Below are 20512 nucleotides of genomic sequence, written 5' to 3' on the forward strand. Positions count from 1 at the left end.
ACGACTTGCCCAAAGTTGGGTGCCACGCTCTCGATGACCCAGGTGGGAAAGACGAGGGGGAGGGTTCCGGGGTGTGGTGGGTCCCGCAGGATTTAAAGCAAGGGGGAGGGGGTGAAACTGGGGTTTACGCTTCAAAGGGAGGGGGAGACAGTGGAAGTGGATCTCAGTGAGGGCGGAAACAAACCAGAAGTGGCATCAACCCCTCTAACCTCAACGAAGGACTTGCCCATAGTTCCTTATGGCGTCCGGGTGGGAAACAGGAGCCGCGTTGGAAGGTTCCGGGATGTATTTGGGGGGGGTACCAGAAAGGGAGTGAGTCCCCTTCCCCAGGCCAGGGACAGTGGGGAGGGGAGAAAAGTGGGGGACGGACAAAAATCCCACAAAAATAGTAAATACCCAAAGGGGAAAAAACCAGAGACCAATTTCCCCCCTGGTGTTCCAATTACTTCTCGACATTGCTGGTTGATTTTCCCCAGTGATTTGTATTCAGTTCCTTCTTTGTCTCTCTTTTTTCCTTCTTCCCCTGCTCATCATTTAAAACAAATAACATTTGCAGGGGGGGCAAAATTCCAATTTACAGGGGAGAAAAGATTTTCATGAAAAAAAATATTGTTTTTGGGGGGGGGGAAGTGTCCCCATTTTCAGGGATAAAATGATACATTTTCACGGGGGGGGGGGGGGGGGGTGATGTTCCAGAACAAAATATCAAATTTTCAGGAAAGTATCATTTTTTTTCATAAGGAGAAAAAAGTTGACTTGCTGAAAAGCAAATTTTCAGAAATGATGGTAAGATTTTGGACCACGACAAGGAGACTGAAGAGAAGAGGGAAGTGAGAGAGAAAAACCAAAAGATTTTACCCAAACACATTTTTTCAAAAAACTCTGAAAACAGACAATTTTTCACACAAAGAAATTTATTTTTAGACCAAAAAAAATCACTTTCTTTGAGCAATTCCAGCTGGCTGGAGCAGTCACGCTGGTCGCTCAGACCAGCTCCACCGCCCACACCATGCTGAGCTGGGCGAGCGTTTCTCTTCGTGCTCAGTTAGGAAGAGGGACCAGACGCTGCGTTAATTACCCCCAGCTGGTCACGCTCCACAGGGAGGTGTTGCAATCACTCCGGAGAGGACAGGGAAATAACACACAGGGACGTGATATAGTTATATCCAGGAGGCCCCAGACAAGGCATTTCCTGAGGGTCAGACCATGCCCTAGTCGATTATTCCCTGCCGTAGAGAGGGCTAGTTGGGTTTTGTTGGGGTTCACAGGGACCTTCACGCCCATAATTTTCTTCTGCTCTCCCTCAAACCCTGTGAGGGTCTCCTCCTGTGGGGAATCCCTGCTGGCGGCGTGGCTGTGAGTGTGAGGGACTCAGGTGGTGCTGGGTGCGGAGGGACTCAGCGCCGCTGGGCGTGGTTGGAGGTATGTTCCCTGCGTCCTGGAGTCTGGATTTTAATCTCTGAGTAGTGCACGCTTTCGCTCTCCGCGGCCCCCCGGCTGCTGTGGCCCTGTGTTGGACAGACACACTGTGAGGACGCCGTCACCCCAGATCTGGTCTCTTAATTCTGGCCAATTTAGGCAGCTCCCAGGGAGCAAATCCCACAGTGTTACCCCAGATTGGAGGGGTTGGGAGTCAGGACTCCTGGGTTCTCTCCCCAGCTCTGGGAGAGGAGTGGGGTCGAGTTGGGTAGAGCAGGGGGGCTGGGAGCCAGGACTCCTGGGTTCTATCCCTGGCTCTGGGAGGCAAGTGGGGGCTGGTGGGTTAGAGCAGGGGGGATGGGAGCAAGGACTCCTGGGTTCTCTCCCCTCACTGTATTGTACCAGTCCTTATTGGCACCCGGAGACCAGACCCAAGCACTGTACGGAACAGGGCCCAGCCTGCATTGTCTCACCTTCGGCTGCCGCTGGCGGGGCTGCGAGGGGGGCGGCGCTGCGGAAGAAGGGAGAAGAAAGGAACGTTAAAACGGAGGAGTGTGAGAGAGAGTCTGGGGTGAAAAGGGAAGCTGCAGAGATCTAGGCATGGGAGGAGAAAGAAGGACGTGTGGGGGTTAGTTATATGGACAGACAGCCCAGCATGAACCACAACGGACAGACAGCCACTTGGGTGTGTTCACTAGCAGAGTCCCTGGCCCATGGGGGACAGGAGGTTAGCGGGGGGAAGGCTCCGGTTTGGTACCTCGGCGTCTCTTCAGGAGCAGGGTGGCCACCAGGCCGAGGATGAGAAGGAGCCCCAAGGCGATGGCGACCTGGTACAGGAGCTCCCGGCCCCAGCACCCTACGGGGGCAGGTTCTTTACCTGGGCGATGGAGAGGAGATTTAGGGGATTCTCAACCCCTTGAGCCAGCCAGTCCCCTGCCCTGGGGCCGCAGAGGGGGAAGGCCCCGTACGCCCGTTCCCCACCTCACCTGTGTCACTCTGGTTTCTCCCCGTCAGCTGCAGCTCAGTGCCAGCTCCTGTCCCGCTCTCTCCCTGGCGGATGCTGATGTGGCACTGATAGAGACCAGAGTCCCGCTTCTCCAACTCCGACAGGGTCAGTGTGGCCTCCCCTTTCCGGAGCAGATCCAGGTGGGACACATTGAGCCGTCCGCTGTAGAAGGGATGGTCAGATTCCAGCACGACTCCGGGTGCTCTAGTCCACGTCGCTTTGGCCACGCTGCCCTGTCTGTTCTCGAAGGAGCAGCTGAGGTTCACGGTCTCACCGGGGGATGCTCGGAGGACAGCGGGGCTCTGAAGCACTGCGAGACTTTCGTGAACTAGGGCAATAAACATTACAGCAGCAAAGGAAAATGACGACGAGTAGTATCAACACACGCCCCAGCTGCCCAAAACCTTAGCAGCACAGAGAGAAGAAGCTAAGGGGAAAGAATTGTCCGTTCCTGTCCACCTTGCTATTGCTCACAACACTCCCAATAACACACTGCACAGGGCTTTCACTTCCACCCCAACAGAGACCCGACATCAACACTGCTCTGTGCACGGCAGATGCTCACAGAGACGTTAGACGTCAAATCACTCAGGACAGCTAAGTCCAAAGCAGACTGCGAGGAATTACAAAGGGATCTCACTAGACTTGGTGACTGGGCAACAAAATGGCCGATGAAACTCAAGGGTGGAAAATGCAAACTCATGCACATTGGAAAACAGAATCCCAGCTGTACATACAAACTGATGGGGTCTCAATTAGCTGTTAACACTCAAGAGAGATCTTGGAGTCGTTGTGGATAGTTCTCTGAAAACATCCACTCAATGTGCAGCGGCAGAGAAAAAAGTCACCCGACTGTGAGCATCCATTAGGAAAGGGAGAGAGAAAAAGACAGAAAATATCCTATTGCCTCTATATAAATCCATGGTACGCCCGCACCTTGGACACTGCATGCAGTTTTGGTCACCTCAAATCAAAAAAAGATACATTAGAATTGCAAGAGGTACAGAGAAGGGCAACCAAAACAATGAGGGGTATGGAACGGCTTCCCCCTTACAAGGACCAGGAAACCCCCTTACAAATTAAATTGGCAGCTCGTCATTTTAACCCTTTTAAATACACCACAAACACATGCCTCCACGTTATACAATTTCTGCTACAAAGTAGAGGGGGTCAGAATTTGTCCTGACGGAACGTTTTCCTCTTGGGAAATGCCGTCTCATCGACAGGGTGACAATTGGTTTAAAACTGGGGGACAGAAAGCGTTTTTGATAGGGTCAGTAGAGAATCATTTGATTTTGCATTTCCAGACTGATTTGATTTGATATTATGAAGAGGAGTCAATACTGAAATGAAATATTTGTTTTATGGAAACAGAATACTTCTCATAGACTCCATATCTATCTATGCATCCATGCACGCATCCTCCATCCCTAGATCTATGTTGATGGATGCATGGATAGACAGATAGATAGATAGATAGATATTCTTTTTGGGGTGGGATGGATGGGTACATAGATAAACAGATAGATGAGATGTAGGGGTAGGGCTGAATGAGTAGACAGAGATGGATCTAGGGATAGGGTATATGGACATATAGGGCTGAATATAGTGGAGTGGGGTAGAAGGACAGATGGACAGACAGAGATGGATCTAGGGGTGGGGCAGATGGACAGACAGACAGACAGAGATGGATCTAGGGATAGGGTAGGTGGATGGATGGACAGACAGAGATGGATCTAGGGATAGGGTAGGTGGATGGATGGACAGACAGAGATGGATCTAGGGGTGGGGTATGTGGACGTCCCCCTGGAAACCCTAGACAATAGAAATGAGGGGTTAGGAGATTCCTGGACCAACGCCCCATAGAGGGGACAGCCCCGTAACCCATTCCCACCTCCTGAGCCAGCCAGTCCCCTGCCCTGGGGCCGGAGAGGGGGAGGACCCCATGCCCATTCCCCACCTCACCTGTGTCAATCTGGTTTCTCTCAATCACCTGCAGCTCGGTGCCCGCTCCTGTCCAGCTCTCTCCCTGGCGGATGCTGACATGGCAGTGATAGCGACCAGAGTCCCACTTCTTCAGCTCCGACAGGGTCAGCGTGGCCTCCCCTTTCTGGAGCAGATCCCGGAAGGACAGATTGAGCCGTCCGCTGTAGAAGGGATGGTGAGAATCCAGCATGACTCCGTGTGCTCTAGTCCACCTCACATTGACCACGCTGCCCGGTCTGTACTTGAAGGAGCAGCCAAGTGTCGCGGTCTCACCGACGTACGCTCGGACAACGGGGCTCTGAAGCACTGTGAGACCTTCGTGAACCACGGCAATAAACATTATAGCAGCAAAGGAAAACGACAACGAGTGGTACCAAGACACGACCCAGCCGCCCAAAACCTTAGCAGCACAGAGAGAAGAAGCTAGGGGAAAGAATTGTGCGTTCCTGTCCACCTTGCTATTGCTCACAACACTCTCGATAACACACTGCACAGGGCTTTCACTTCCACCCCAACAGAGACCCAACATCAACACTGCTCTGGGCACGGCAGACTGCGAGGAATTACAAAGGGATCTCACTAAACTCAGTGACTGGGTGACAATATGGCCGATGAAACTCAATGGTGGGAAATGCAAACTCATGCATATTGGAAAACAGAATCCCAACTGTACATACAAACTGATGGGGTCTCAATTAGCTGTTAACACTCAAGAGAGATCTTGGAGTTGTTGTGGATAGTTCTCTGCAAACATCCACTCCATGTGCAGCAGCAGTGAAAAAAGTCACCAGACTGTGAGCATCCATTAGGAAAGGGAGAGAGAAAAAGACAGAAAATATCCTATTGCCTCTATATACATCCATGTTTCGCCCGAACTTTGCACCCTGTGTGCAGTTTTGGTCGCCTCAAATCAAAAAAAGATACATTAGAATTGCAAAAGGTACAGAGAAGGGCAACCAAAACCATGAGGGGTATGGAACGGCTTCCCCCTTACAAGGACCAGGAAACCCCCTTACAAATTAAAATGGCAGCTTGTCATTTTAACCCTTTTAAATACACCACAAACACATGCCTCCGCTTTATACAATTTGTGCTTCTAACTAGAGGGGATCAGAATTCATCCTGACGGAACGTTTTCCTCTTAGGAAATGCTGTCTCGTCGAAGGGGTGACAATTGGTTTAAAAATAGGGGAGAGAAAGCGTTTTTGATAGGGTCAATAGGGAATGATTTGATTTTGCATTTCCAGACTGATTTGATTTGATATTGTGAAGAGGAGTCAATACTGAAACGAATATTTGTTTTATGGAAACAGAATACTTCTCATTGACCTGATGTGACATATCCACATCTATCTATTCATCCATGCACGCATCCTCCACCCCTAGATCTAGATAGATAGAGACATAGATAGATATAGAAATTCTTTTTGGGGTGGGATGGATGGGTACATAGATAAAAAGATAGATGAGATGGATGTCGGGGTAGGGCTGAATGGGTAGACAGAGAGGGATCTAGGGATAGGATATATGGACAGATAGGGCTGCGTATAGTGGAGTGGGGTAGAAGGACCGATGGACAGACAGAGATGGATTTAGGGATGGGGTAGGTCGATGGATGGACATACAGAGATGGATCTAGGGCTGGGGTAGGCGGATGGATGGACACACAAAGATGGATCTAGGGGTACGGTAGGTGGATGGATGGACATGTTAAATTAGTACCTGCTCCCCAGGTGGGGATGAGGAGGACGGCGCAGAGGACGGTGCTCAGGGCTGGCAGCTGCTCCATGGTCCCTGCTCTCTGGGGAGCTCCGCAGCCCAGCTCAGCTCAGCCTCAGCATCCTCCGGAAATGTCACCTTGGGGGGGGCCGGTGGAAAGTTTTGTGGCCTGAGCTTCTGAGATGGCTGCAGCGAGAGGCTGGGGACGAGGGCTGGATGCGGGGGGGGGGGTGCATTCCTCTGGCCTGTGCTGGGAGGGGAGTGGGGTCTAGTGGTTAGAGCAAGGGGAGATGGGAGGCAGGGAGCCAGGACTCCTGGGTTCAGTCCTCAGTTCATTCTCTCATCTTGGGTCATGCTCCTTACCCTCTCTGGGATATTTTGTCATGAGGAATAACATTATTTTACAGAAAGGAATTTTTGCTTAATATCTTTTATTTTCACATCCTGAGGTATATTTATTTTTTGCAACACGTATCTCTTGCCATCGGCGTATTTCTTCTAAAAAAACAAACATGTATCTGCGTTATACAGAAATGTTTTGTACAGAAATGTTTTCCGATGAAGTGAGCTGTAGCTCACGAAAGCTTTTGCTCAAATAAATTTGTTAGTCTCTCAGGTGCCGCAAGTCTTCCTGTTCTTTTTGTATGAGAAGGGAAACAGGAACACGACCATATTGCTTTCATGGCTAAATGCCAAGAATCCTGTACTATAAATAACAGTAATATCTACCTTAAGTTGATGTTAATTGGGTTCCAAACGTTTGCCGGAGCTTGTTTGGATCCAGTAGGTCTTTTCTTTAGCTCTTGGCAAGATCACATGAGACATACGGGAATCCTGCTGCAACAGCAGATCCAATCCACTATTGGTCTAACCAAGTTTTACCTTGAGTTTATAAAGAGATTCAATCATGTTATTGAACGTGACTTGGATAAACCATATCTGTTCTACACTGGTACGGCCTCTAACCCAATAGTAGCTGTAATAAATCAGAACCAAGGGTGGGGAGCTCTTGGGATGCACTCAGCGATGTTTGTGTCATCCCTTCCTGCATCAATTTTGCATTGGGGATGTGACGTTAGGAGTGTAATCTATCTCAGTGAAAGGTGACAGGGCCAGAAAGAGTCAATGAACTCCCAGACTGACCTGATCCATGGCCGAACTTTAGAGGCTGCTTAGAAAGATCTGTAAATGAATAGAGCTTTGAAATGCAACGAGGCCGGGAAGTTTAAGGGAACTGCGTTGTTTGGACTTCTGAGTAACCAGGGAGCTCGTACAGAGGCTGTTTGGGGCTGGCTGGGTAAATCTAAATATTGGAATATCCACCAGCTGTTGGGGTTTGTCTTCCTCGTTCTGTTTGCCGTTCACCCTGATTGAGTGACCTCAGCTGGCTCCCGCGGGCACCATCCTCACACTGCAGCTGTGGGGAGAGAGTGAGGAGAGGTGGAGCCGGGGGGAGGGCTGGGAGTCAGGACTCCTGGGTTCTATCCTAAGTTCTGGTTCAGTGTGGTCTAGCAGAAAAAGACTCCCATGCCCCCCTGACTCTAACCCCCTAGTCCCCACTCCCATCGCAGAGCTGGGAGAGAACCCAGGAGTCCAGACCCTTTGTCATCCTTCAGTTCAGGTCTGTGCAGAGCCTGGCACGACAGGGGTCCCGATCTTTCCCAGAGGGGAGGGGTCTGTGCAGCACTCAGCACCATGAGGGAGGGTCCATTTGCGACTGGTACTTTCTGCAGTTTCTGTGGTGGGCTGAAACGTGCCGGGTTGCTCGGGGCTCTGTCTTCACTTTCACCCCTGCAAATCGTGGTGAGAAACAGGAAATTCAGCCTCTTTCAGGGCTGCAGCTTTTGCAAAGGTGGCAGCTGGGGGGGGCTGGGGGAGGGGGGGACCAGGGGTGAGTTACAATCAGCTACAGAAGTGTCGGAGTCAGGGGCGGGTGCGACGCACAAATAACTGACCACGGTTTCCGTCCCGTGAGCCAGAGTCGATCTCTAGGCTCTCAGCTTGCAGAGCCAAAAATGATTCTAGCCCTCACAGGTGCAAAGAAATCTCTCTAATCAGGGGCGGAGAGGGGGGAGCTGGCCCGAATGTGATCCAGGCAGTGATGGGAGAGGGCTGGCTCAGGGGGGGTCTCTCCTGCTAGAATTTTCCTTTCCTCCCAAATTTCCAATATCTCACCTTTTTGTCCCAATTCAGGAGAAAAATAAGTATAAAATATATACTTAAAATATAGATGGAAAATCTGTTTTCTGAACATCTGACCTGGGAGTGCTTGAAATCCCACCCAACACCCCTTCGTCATGTAGTCTGAGACGGGGTGAACAGCCTTATTTTCCAGCCTTCTTTCACCTCCTCTTCTCTGTTTCAATGTCTCCTCCTACACCCAGTCGGGACCTAGGGGGTTTTCAAAACAAACATTTGCACTGGGGAAAAGTCAGAAGCCTGAAAAAACTCGTCCCGTTCGTTCTGCTAGAACTTTCCTCTCAGCCAGGTGAGTCGTCCATTCCCAAGACAGATATATTTCCGAGTGCAAACCTGTTTGTTTCAATAACACTGATATTTACATAAGGAGAAGCAAATATGTTCCATAAATGCAACTACCACTGGGGTGAAGCTTGACAGGTATTTTTATATATAGAACATTATTTTTATCAAGAAAAATCATGAATTCCCATAAATGCAGCTAGCACTGGGGTGGAGCGTATTGTGTCAGCTCTTATATATAGATGTAAACACACACACATATATACATATATACACACACACACTTTTTGTCCATGAGAAAACACATCATTTTCCATAATTATTTCTGTCGAAAAATATCTTCACTAAAGAGAAACATTTTCCCCTGTTAAGGAAAAGTTAGCACATGTGACTCCATTTTGGTTTGGGGCCCACCATTGTCTAAAAGCAAACACATCATGCACCAGGAGGAGTGTTCCTTAGATACTGCATTCCTGTGAAAATCCTCCCCCTTGTCTCCAGCCTGCCTTGACTCCCGGTATCTGTTCTTTGTCTGTCCCTAACTCCCTATGTCCTGGCCTTTGATGTGAGGCCTCCCATCCTGAGAATAAAAGTTACTGATGCATGGCTTTAGGACCACGCTGTGTAATTAACATACTAGTTTAGCCCGAGGAATGCACCAAGCAGGGATAGGTGGTAGATAAGACAAGGGTTTGTTTATTGGCTAAGGTTTCCGATGCACGAGAGCAACATGCTTTGCTAAGAGGTATATAACCTTTGTATAATCTGTATTCAGGGTCCCCTCCTGACTAGCAGGGGGGCACCACGCTCGAGCGTAATAAACTTGGTGTTTTTTGGGAACTCTGCAGTTGTGGACTTTGTTCATGTGCCTCAGCCTAGATTCGAACTGTGCGTGACCTGTCAGGTAGAATTCGCAGCAGTTGTGTGCGTGTCTTCTCAGCTATAATTTGTAACACCCCCAAAGTATTTTCCTTTTTAAAGTGATATCGTTTTTCTCAAGGAGAACAGTTCACAAAGATATGTTTTCGCTGAAAGCCATTTCTGCATGGAAAGAACATTTTCCAGGAGAGAGTTTTCATTAAAAATGCTTCATTTAAAAGCTCCTGTGGTCCAGAAACGTTTGACTTGATAGAACTGTTTTTAAATAAGCGAAGGGAAAACCTCTGGGCCAGATCCCAGCTGGTGTCAAACGGCCAAGCCTCCACTGACCTCAGTGGGGCCAGGTACTGAGCGTCTGGAAATCCGTTCCATTGAAGTCAGAAGCGCTACGGCCGACGGATCCCAGCAGGGATCTGGCCCCATTGACTCAGATGGAGCTACGGCCAATTGACTCCCTGGCTGATTGTTTCTCCTGTGCTCTCTCTCTCCGCTGCTGTGTTCTCCTTGGGTTTCTGCGTCTCCTCCCTCTGCTGCTGGACAGGACGGGACAGTGTCCTGCTGCTCCCTCAGCTCTCCATTCGGCTGTCGGACAGACGGACCACTCAGCAAGCTTCTCTCTGCTTTTCTCTCCTTCTCCTCACCGTCCACTCTCTCTCCACCTACCCCTTGGCTGTCTGCTGACACACTGACTTTTGTACCGCCCTGTCAGGCACAGGCGCTGTTCCGTGGGTGCTCTGGGGCTGTAGCACCCATGGGGGAAAATTAGTGGGTGCTCTGCATACACCAGGAACCAAGCTCCCCTCCCCACCCCACCTCACCTCACATCACCGAACCTCCGCCTCATCCCCTGAGTGCGTCCCTGCTTCTCTGCCTACATCCCGGCGCTTGCTGCCGCAAAACAGCTGTTTCGTGGCGGAACAAGCTCCGGGAGGGAGGGGAAGGAGTGGGGACTCAGCGCGCTCATGGGAGGAGGCGGAGAAGAGGCAGGGCAGGGGCGGGGATTTGGGGAAGGGGGTTGGAATGGGGGCAGGGAGGGGGCGGAGTTGGGGCGGGGCCTTTGGGAAAGGGGTTGGAATGGGGGCGGGGCAAGGGCAGAGTCGGGGCGGGGCCGGGGGCAGACAGGGGTCGAGCACCCGCCAGCCACGGTTGGCGCGTCTGTTCCCCAACTGCCCGCCTTCCAGACGGTCCGTTCTGTTTTTAGCCCGCAGCCGTTGTTTCCCTCAGCGTTCGGATCGGCTGACCTTTGCCCCCCTTCGCTTTTCCCGCCAATTCTACCTGTTAGCGCTGTGGGATCTGCCGCTCCGCGTGTGGGCCTGACTCTTGCTCGTTTACAATGAAAGCCAGGGGTACACCATGGAGCCCGGGGGATTTCTCTGGCATCAGCATCCTCCACGCAGGTGTTCGACCTGCAAGTTATTGCACCTTGTTTCTCATGTTTAGGCAAAAAGGGAAGCAGCTCAGGGGTAGCATAAGGAAATCTCAAAATTCAGAGTCAAGAGTTCATCAGTTTCTGGTGCGTTACTCAAGTGAGTTTCGTCTCCATATTTTTCAAAGGGGACGTGTGTTTGTTTCATAACTAGAGAGGAACTGACTGATTTGCGAACACTTCAACTGTGTCCGTAACAACCTGATGTTCCAGGAGAGGAGAAGTGGAGGGGAGGCCAGGAGGCCAGGAGGCCACAACGAGGGCGGAAGTGACGTGGAAGCGGTGTCACGCCGCCTGCCACGATGGGGCGTTTGCCCACAGCCTTGGTGCAAAGCCCGACAGGGTCCGTGTGGGAAACAGGAGGCCTCAAGGGAAAGTTTCTTGGTGTGTTTGGTTCTGCAGCGGTTAAATGGCCCCAAGGAGAGCAGGTGGTGGGGCAGGGGGACAGAAGACCGTCCAAGGAGTGGGCCCAAGGCAGGGCAGGAGTGGACCGGATGTGGCGTCAGGACTATGGACGACTTGCCCACCGTTGGGTGCCACGCTCTCGATGATCCGGGTGGGAAAGACGAGGGGGAGGGTTCCGGGGTGTGGTGGGTCCCGCAGGATTTAAAGGGGCGGGAGGGGCGGGTGAAACTGGGATTAACGCTCCAAAGGGAGGGGGAGACAGTGGAAGTGGATCTCAGTGAGGGCGGAAACAAACTGGAAATGGCATCAACCCCTCTAACCTCAACGAAGGACTTGCCCATAGTTCCTCATGGGGTCCGGGTGGGAAACAGGAGCCGCGTTGGAAGGTTCCGGGATGTATCAGAAAGGGAGTGTCATAAATAATAAGGGAAGGGTAAACCCCTTTGAAATCCCTCCTGGCCAGGGGAAAGCTCCTCTCACCTGTAAAGGGTTAAGAAGCTAAAGGTAACCTCGCTGGCACATGACCAAAATGACCAATGAGGAGACAAGATACTTTCAAAAGCTGGGAGGAGGGAGAGAAACAAAGGGTCTGTGTCTGTCTGTATGCTGGGTCTTGGCCGGGGATAGACCAAGAATGGAGTCTTAGAACTTTTAGTAAGTAATCTAGCTAGGTATGCGTTAGATTATGATTTCTTTAAATGGCTGAGAAAAGAATTGTGCTGAATAGAATAACTATTTCTGTCTGTGTATCTTTTTTGTAACTTAAGGTTTTGCCTAGAGGGGTTCTCTATGTTTTTGAATCTAATTACCCTGTAAGATATCTACCATCCTGATTTTACAGGGGGGATTTCTTTATTTCTATTTACTTCTATTTTTTATTAAAAGTCTTCTTGTAAGAAACTGAATGCTTTTTCATTGTTCCCAGATCCAAGGGTTTGGGTCTGTGGTCACCTATGCAAATTGGTGAGGCTTTTTATCCAACATTTCCCAGGAAAGGGGGGGGTGCAAGTGTTGAGAGGATTGTTCATTGTTCTTAAGATCCAAGGGTCTGGGTCTGTAGTCACCTAGGCAAATTGGTGAGGCTTTTTACCAAACCTTGTCCAGGAAGTGGGGTGCAAGGTTTTGGGAAGTATTTTGGGGGGAAGGACGCGTCCAAACAGCTCTTCCCCAGTAACCAGTATTAGTTTGGTGGTGGTAGCGGCCAGTCCAAGGACAACGGGGGGAATATTTTGTACCTTGGGGAAGTTTTTGACCTAAGCTGGTAAAGATAAGCTTAGGAGGTTTTTCATGCAGGTCCCCACATCTGTACCCTAGAGTTCAGAGTGGGGGGGGAACCTTGACAGGGAGTGAGTCCCCTTCCCCAGGCCAGGGACGATGGGGAGGTGATAGGTGGGGAGGGGAGAAAAGTGCGGGAGGGACAAAAGTCCCACAAAAATGGTAAATACCCAAAGGGGAAAAAATCAGAGACCAATTTGCCCCCTGGTGTTTCAATTACTTCTCAACATTGCTGGTTGATTTTCCCCAGTGATTTCTATTAAGTTCCTTCTTTTTCTCGCTTTTTTCCTTCTTCCCCCACTCATCATTTAAAAAAGTAACATTTGCAGGGGGGGAAAAATTCCAATTTACAGGGGAGAAAAGATTTTCATGAAAAAAAATATTGTTTTGGCGGGGGGGAAGGAAGTGTCCCAATTTTCAGGGATAAAATGAAACATTTTCACTGGGGGGGGGATGATGTTCCAGAACAAAATATCATATTTTCAGGAAAATATCATTTTTTTAATACGGAAAAAGGTTGATTTTCAGAAATGATTGTAAGATTTTGGACCACGACAAGGGGACTGAAGAAAAGAGGGAAGTGAGGGAGAAAAAGCAAAAGTTTTTACCCAAACAAATTTTTTCTAAAAACTCTGAAAACAGACAATTTTTCACACAAAGAAATTATTTTATTTTTAGACCAAAAAAAAATCACTTTCTTTGAGCAATTCCAGCTGGCTGGAGCAGTCACGCTGGTCGCTCAGACCAGTTCCACCGCCCACACCATGCTGAGCTGGGCGAGCGTTTCTCTTCGTGCTCAGTTAGGAAGAGGGACCAGACGCTGCGTTAATTACCCCCAGCTGGTCACGCTCCACAGGGAGGTGTTGCAATCACTCCGGAGAGGAAAGGGAAATAACACACAGGGACATAATATAGTTATACCCAGGAGGCCCCGGAGAAGGCATTTCCTGAGGGTAGATCCATGCCCTAGTAGATTATTCCCTGCCGTAGACAGGGCTAGTTGGGTTTTGTTGGGGTTCACAGGGACCTTCACATCCATAATTTTCTTCTGCTCTCCCTCAAACCCTGTGAGGGTCTCCTCCTGTGGGGAATCCCTGCTGGCGGTGTGGCGGTGAGTGTGAGGGACTCAGGTGGTGCTGGGTGCGGAGGGACTCAGCGCCGCTGGGCGTGGTTGGAGGTGTGTTCCCTGCGTCCTGGCGTCTGGATTTTAATCTCTGCGTACTGCACGCTCTCGCTCTCCTCGGCCCCCCGGCTGCCGTGGCCCTGTGTTGGACAGACACACTGTGAGGACGCCGTCACCCCAGATCTCGTCTCTTAATTCTGGCCAATTTAGGCAGCTCCCAGGGAGCAAATCCCACAGTGTTACCCCAGATTGGAGGGATTGGGAGTCAGGACTCCTGGGTTCTCTCCCCAGCTCTGGGAGAGGAGCTGGGTCGAGTTGGGTAGAGCAGGGGGGCTGGGAGCCAGGGCTCCTGGGTTCTATCCCTGGCTCTGGGAGGCAAGTGGGGGCTGGTGGGTTAGAGCAGGGGGGATGGGAGTCAGGACGCCTGGGTTCTCTCCTCTCACTGTATTGTACCAGTCCTTATTGGCACCCGGAGACCAGACCCAAGCACTGTACGGAACAGGGCCCAGCCTGCATTGTCTCACCTTCGGCTGCCGCTGGCAGGGCTGCGAGGGGGGCAGCGCTGCGGAAGAAGGGAGAAGAAAGGAACGTTAAAACGGAGGAGTGTGAGAGAGAGTCTGGGCTGAAGAGGGAAGCTGCAGAGATCTAGGGACGGGAGGAGAAGGAAGGACGTGGGGGGGTTAGATATATGGACAGACAGCCCAGCATGGACCCAGCGGACAGACGGCCGCTAGGGTGCGTTCACTAGCAGAGTCCCTGGCCCATGGAGACCAGGAGTTTAGCAGGGGGAAGGCTCCAGTTTGGTACCTCAGCGTCTCTTCAGGAGGACGGTGGCCACCAGGCCGATGATGAGAATCTGCGCCAAGGCGATGGCGACCTGGTACAGGAGCTCCCGGCTGCAGCACCCTATGGGGGCAGGTTCTTTTCCTGGGCGATGGAGAGGAGCGTTAGGGGATTCTCAGCCCCTTGAGCCAGCCAGTCCCCTGCCCTGGGGATGGAGAGGGGGAAGGCCCCGTACCCCATTCCCCACCTCACCTGTGTCACTCTGGTTTCTCCCCATCACCTGCAGCTCGGTGCCCGCTCCTGTCCCGCTCTCTCCCTGGTGGATGCTGATCTGACACTGATAGAGACCAGAGTCCCTCTTCTCCAACTCCGACAGGGTCACCGTGGCCTCCCCTTTCCGGAGCAGATCCAGGTCGGACACATTGAGCCGTCCGCTGTAGAAGGGATGGTGAGATTCCAGCACAACCCCGGGTGCTATGGTCCACGTCGCTTTGACCACGCTGCCCTGTCTGTTCTCAAAGGAGCAGCTGAGGTTCACGGTCTCGCCGGGGGACGCTCGGAGGACAACGGGGCTCTGAAGCACTGTGAGACCTTCGTGAACCAGGGCAATAAACATTATAGCAGCAAAGGAAAACGACAACGACTGATATCAAGACATGCCCCAGCTGCCCAAAACCTTAGCAGCACAGAGATAAGAAGCAAAGGGGAAAGAATTGTGCATTCCTGTCCACCTTGCTATTGCTCACAACACTCCCGATAACACACTGCACAGGGCTTTCACTTCTACCCCAACAGAGACCCAACATCAACACTGCTATGTCCAAAGCAGACTGCAAGGAATTACAAAGGCATCTCACTAGACTTGGTGACTGGCAACAAAATGGCCGATGAAACTCAAGGGTGGAAAATACAAAGTCAGGCACATTGGAAAACAGAATCCCAACTATACATACAAACTGATGGGGTCTCAATTAGCTGTTACCACTCAAGAGAGATCTTGGAGTCGTTGTGGATAGTTCTCTGCAAACATCCACTCAATGTGCAGCAGCAGTGAAAAAAGTCACCAGACTGTGAGCATCCATTAGGAAGGGGAGAGATAAAAAAACAGAAAATATCCTATCGCCTCTATATAAATCCATGGTACGCCCGCACCTTGGACACTGCGTGCAGTTTTGGTCACCTCAAATCAAAAAAAGATATATTAGAATTGCAAAAGGTACAGAGAAGGGCAACCAAAACAATGAGGGGTATGGAACGGCTTCCCCCTTACAAGGACCAGGAAACCCCCTTACAAATTAAAATGGCAGCTTGTCATTTTAACCCTTTTAAATACACCTCAAACACATGCCTCCACTTTATACAATTTGTGCTTCAAACTAGAGGGGGTCAGAATTCATCCTGATGGAACGTTTTCCTCTTGGGAATTGCCTTCTCATCGAAAGGGTGACAATTGGTTTAAAACTGGGGCAGAGAAAGCGTTTTTGATAGGGTCAAAAGGGAATGATTTGATTTTGCATTTCCAGACTGGTTTGATTTGATATTATGAAGAGGAGCAAACACTGAAATGAAATGTTTGTTTTATGGAAATATAATACTTCTCATTGACCTGATGTGACATATCCACATCTATCTATGCATCCATGCACGCATCCTCCACCCCTAGATCTATGTTGATAGATAGATAGATAGATAGATAGATAGATAGATATTCTTTTTTGGGTGGGATTGATGGGTACATAGATAAACAGATAGATGAGATGTAGGGGTAGGGCTGAATGAGTAGACAGAGATGGATCTAGGGACGGGGTAGGTCGATGGATGGACACACAGAGTTGGATCTAGGAGTGGGGTACGTCGATGGATGGACAGACAGAGATGGATCTAGGGATAGGGTATATGGACAGATAGGGCTGAATATAGTGGAGTGGGGTAGAAGGACAGATGGACAGACAGAGATGGATCTAGGGGTGGGGCAGATGAACAGACGGACAGACAGAGATGGATCTAGGGATGGGGTATGTGGACGTCCCCCTGGAAACCCTAGACAATAGAAATGAGGGGTTAGGAGATTCCTGGACCAACGCCCCATAGAGGGGACAGCCCCGTAACCCATTCCCACCTCCTGAGCCAGCCAGCCCCCACCCTGGGGCTGGATCGGTGCTGGCACCCCATTGAGGGGGAAGACCCTGTGCCCCCATTCCCCACCTCACCTGTGTCACTCTGGTTTCTCCCCATCACCTGCAGCTCAGTGCCCGCTCCTGTCCCGCTCTCTCCCTGGCGGATGCTGACATGGCAGTGATAGAGACCAGAGTCCCGCTTCTCCAGCTCCGACAGGGTCAGCGTGGCCTCCCCTTTCCGGAGCAGATCCTGGAAGGACACATTGAGCCGTCCGCTGTAGAAGGGATGGTGAGATTCCAGCGCAACCCCGTGTGCTCTAGTCCACTTCACATTGACCACGCTGCCCGGTCTGTACTTGAAGGAGCAGCTGAGTGTCGCGGTCTCGCCGGGGGACGCTCGGACAACGGGGCTCTGAAGCACTGTGAGACCTTCGTGAACCAGCAAAAAACATTATAGCAGCAAAGCAAAATGACGACGAGTGGTACCAAGACACACCCCAGCCGCCCAAAACCTTAGCAGCACGGAGAGAAGAAGCTAAGGGGAAAGAATTGTCCGTTCCTGTCCACCTTGCCATTGCTCACAACACTCTCGATAACACACTGCGCAGGGCTTTCACTTCCACCCCAACAGAGACCCGACATCAACACTGCTCTGGGCACGGCAGATGCTCACAGAGACGTTAGGCGTCAAATCACTCAGGACAGCTAAGTCCAAAGCAGACTGCGAGGAATTACAAAGGGATCTCACTAAACTGGGTGACAGGGCAACAAAATGGCTGATGAAACTCAAGGGTGGAAAATGCAAAGTCATGCACATAGGAAAACAGAATCCCAACTGTACATACAAACTGATGGGGTCTCAATTAGCTGTTACCACTCAAGAGAGATCTTGGAGTCGTTGTGGATAGTTCTCTGCAAACATCCACTCAATGTGCAGCGGCAGTGAAAAAAGTCACCAGACTGTGAGCATCCATTAGGAAAGGAAGGGACAAAAAGACAGAAAATATCCTATTGCCTCTATATAAATCCATGGTATGCCCTCACCTTGGACACTGCGTGCAGTTTTGGTCGCCTCAAATCAAAAAAAGATACATTAGAATTGCAAAAGGTACAGAGAAGGGCAACCAAAACAATGAGGGGTATGGAATGGTTTCCCCCTTACAAGGACCAGGAAACCCCCTTACAAATTAAATTGGCAGCTTGTCATTTTAACCCTTTTAAATACACCACAAACACATGCCTCCACGTTATACAATTAGTGCTTCAAACTAAAGGGAGTCAGAATTTGTCCTGACGGAACGTTTTCCTCTTGGGAAATGCCATCTCATCGACAGGGTGACAATTGGTTTAAAACTGGGGCAGAGAAAGCGTTTTTGATAGGGTCAATAGGGAATGATTTGATTTTGCATTTCCAGACTGGTTTGATTTGATATTATGAAGAGGAGTCAATACTGAAATGAAATATTTGTTTTATGGAAACAGAATACTTCTCATTGACCTGATGGGACATATCCATATCTATCTATGCATCCATGCACACATCCTCCACCCCTAGATCTAGATAGATAGATACATAGATAGATATAGATATTCTTTTTGGGGTGGGATGAATGGGTACACAGATAAAAAGATAGATGAGATATAGGGGTAGGGTGAATGGGTAGGCAGAGATGGATCTAGGGATAGGGTATATGGACACATAGGGCTGAATATAGTGGAGTGGGGTAGAAGGACAGATGGACAGACAGAGGTGGATTTAGGGAGGGGTAGGTCGATGGATGGACACACAGAGATGGATCTAGGGGTCGGGCAGATGGACAGAAGGAAAGACAGAGATGGATCTAAGGATGGGGTAGGTGGATGGATGGACAGACAGAGATGGATCTAGGGATACGGTATATGGACAGATAGGGCTGAATATAGTGGAGTGGGGTAGAAGGACAGATGGACAGACAGAGATGGATCTTGGGATTGGGTAGGTGGATGAATGGACACACAGAGATGGATCTAGGGATGGGGTAGGTGGATGGATGGACACACAGAGATGGATCTAGGGGTACGGTAGGTGGATGGATGGACATGTTAAATTAGTACCTGCTCCCCAGGTGGGGATGAGGAGGACGGCGCAGAGGACGGTGCTCAGGGCTGGCAGCTGCTCCATGGTCCCTGCTCTCTGGGGAGCTCCGCAGCCCAGCTCAGCTCAGCCTCAGCATCCTCCGGAAATGTCACCTCGGGGTGGGGCGGTGGAAAGTTTTGTGGCCTGAGCTTCTGAGATGGCTGCAGCAAGAGGCTGGGGACGAGGGCTGGACGGGGGGCAGCTGTGCATTCCTCTGGCCCCTGCTGGGAGGGGAGTGGGATCTAGTGCTTAGAGCAAGCGGAGTTGGGGGGCTGAGAGCCAGGACTCCTGGGTTCAGTCCTCAGTTCATTCTCTCATCTTGGGTCATGCTCCTTACCCTCTCTGGGATATTTTGTCATGAGGAATAACATTATTTTACAGAAAGGAATTTTTGCTTAAAATCTTTTATTTTCACATCCTGAGGTATGTTTATTTTTTGCAACACGTATCTCTTGCCATCGGCGTATTCCTTCTAAAAAACCAAACATGCTCCGGACAGTCTTTATCTGCGTTATACAGAAATGTTTAGTACAGAAATGTTTTCTGATGAAGTGACCTGTGGCTCAGGAAAGCTTATGCTCAAATAAATCGGTTAGTCTCTCAGGTGCCACAAGTCCTCCTGTTCTTCTTGTATGAGAAGGGAAACAGGCACACGACCATATTGCTTTCATGGCTAAATGCCAAGATTCCTGTTCTGTAAACAACAGTAATATCTACCTTAAGTTGATGTTAATTGGGTTCCAAACGTTTGCCGGAGCTGACAGATATTTAGGTCGGAAGGGACCATTATGATCATCTAGTCCGACCTCCTGCACAATGCAGGCCACAGAATCTCACCCACCCACTCCTGCGATAAACCTCTCACCTGAGTCTGAGCTATCTCAAATCCTGGTTTAAAGACTTCAGGGAGCAGAGAATCCTCCAGCAAGTGACCCATGCCCCATGCTGCAGAGGAAGGCGAAAAACCCCCAGGGCCTCTTCCAATCTGACCTGGAGGAAAATTCCTTCCCGACCCCAAATATGGCGATCAGCTGAACCCTGAGCATATGGGCAAGATTCACCAGCCAGATACTACAGAAAATTCTTTCCTGTATGGATCCAGTAGCTCTTTTCTATAGATCTTGGCAAGATCACGTGAGACATTCGGGAATCCTGCTGCAACAGCAGATCCAATCCACTATTGTTCGAACCAAGTTTTACCTTGAGTTTATAAAGAGATTCAATCACGTTATGGACCATGACTTGGAGAAACCATTTCTGTTCTACACTGGTACGGCCTCTAACCCAATACTTGCTGTAGTAAGACAGAACCAAGGGTGGGGAGCTCTTGGGATGCACTCAGCGATGTTTTGTCATCCCTTCCTGCATCAATTTTGCGTTGGGGGTGTGACGTTATGACTGTAATATATCTCATTGAAAGGTGACAGGGCCAGAAAGAGTCAATGAACTCCCAGACTGACCTGATCCAAGGCTGAACTTTAGAGGCCGGTTAGAAAGATCTGTAAATGAATACAGCTTTGAAATGCAACGAGGCCGGGCAGTTTAAGGGAACTGTGTTCTTTGGACTTCTGAGTAACCAGGGAGGTCGTACAGAGGCTGTTTGGGGCTGGCTGGGTAAATCTCAGTATTGGAATATCCACCAGCTGTTGGGGTTTGTCTTCCTCGTTCTGTTTGCCGTTCACCCTGATTGAGTGACCTCAGCTGGCTCCCGCGGGCACCATCCTCACACTGCAGCTGTGGGGAGAGAGTGAGGAGAGGTGGAGCCGGGGGGAGGGCT

At 50.2% G+C, this 20512-nt stretch overlaps 2 protein-coding genes across 2 annotated transcripts; both read right to left on the bottom strand.

Annotated features, from left to right (window-relative positions):
- Positions 1 to 1029: 1029 nt before the first annotated feature.
- LOC144274184 (uncharacterized) lies at positions 1030 to 7282 on the bottom strand. Its single transcript, XM_077832816.1, has 8 exons — positions 7274 to 7282; positions 6613 to 6628; positions 6134 to 6212; positions 4391 to 4572; positions 2406 to 2753; positions 2177 to 2296; positions 1893 to 1930; positions 1030 to 1508 (listed from the first exon to the last, which is right to left on the bottom strand). The coding sequence occupies exons 1-8, from the start codon at positions 7280 to 7282 to the stop codon at positions 1398 to 1400; spliced, it is 903 nt and encodes a 300-aa protein (XP_077688942.1). The 3' UTR covers positions 1030 to 1397.
- A 6115-nt stretch (positions 7283 to 13397) lies between these two features.
- On the bottom strand, positions 13398 to 15429 carry LOC144275192 (uncharacterized). Its single transcript, XM_077834349.1, has 4 exons — positions 14755 to 15429; positions 14527 to 14646; positions 14244 to 14281; positions 13398 to 13859 (listed from the first exon to the last, which is right to left on the bottom strand). Exons 1-2 carry the CDS (start codon positions 15116 to 15118, stop codon positions 14528 to 14530), a joined length of 483 nt encoding a protein of 160 aa, XP_077690475.1. The 5' UTR covers positions 15119 to 15429; the 3' UTR covers positions 13398 to 13859; positions 14244 to 14281; position 14527.
- Positions 15430 to 20512: the final 5083 nt, after the last annotated feature.

This window comes from Eretmochelys imbricata, chromosome 14, assembly GCF_965152235.1.
Source record: "Eretmochelys imbricata isolate rEreImb1 chromosome 14, rEreImb1.hap1, whole genome shotgun sequence".
NCBI lineage: Eukaryota > Metazoa > Chordata > Testudines > Cheloniidae > Eretmochelys > Eretmochelys imbricata.

What these genes read in the sequence shown, in the direction of transcription:
- LOC144274184 (XM_077832816.1), bottom strand. An exon ending in CATCCCCACCTGGGGAGCAG is followed by an intron (nt 4,573 to 6,133) that starts GTACTAATTTAA and finishes TCCCTTCTACAG; the next exon opens with CGGACGGCTCAATCTGTCCT. An exon ending in GAGAAACCAGATTGACACAG is followed by an intron (nt 2,754 to 4,390) that starts GTGAGGTGGGGA and finishes TTATTGCCCTAG; the next exon opens with TTCACGAAAGTCTCGCAGTG.
- LOC144275192 (XM_077834349.1), bottom strand. Translation starts at nt 15,118, where the DNA reads ATGTTTATTGCCCTGGTTCACGAAGGTCTCACAGTGCTTCAGAGCCCC. An exon ending in GAGAAACCAGAGTGACACAG is followed by an intron (nt 14,647 to 14,754) that starts GTGAGGTGGGGA and finishes TCCATCGCCCAG; the next exon opens with GAAAAGAACCTGCCCCCATA.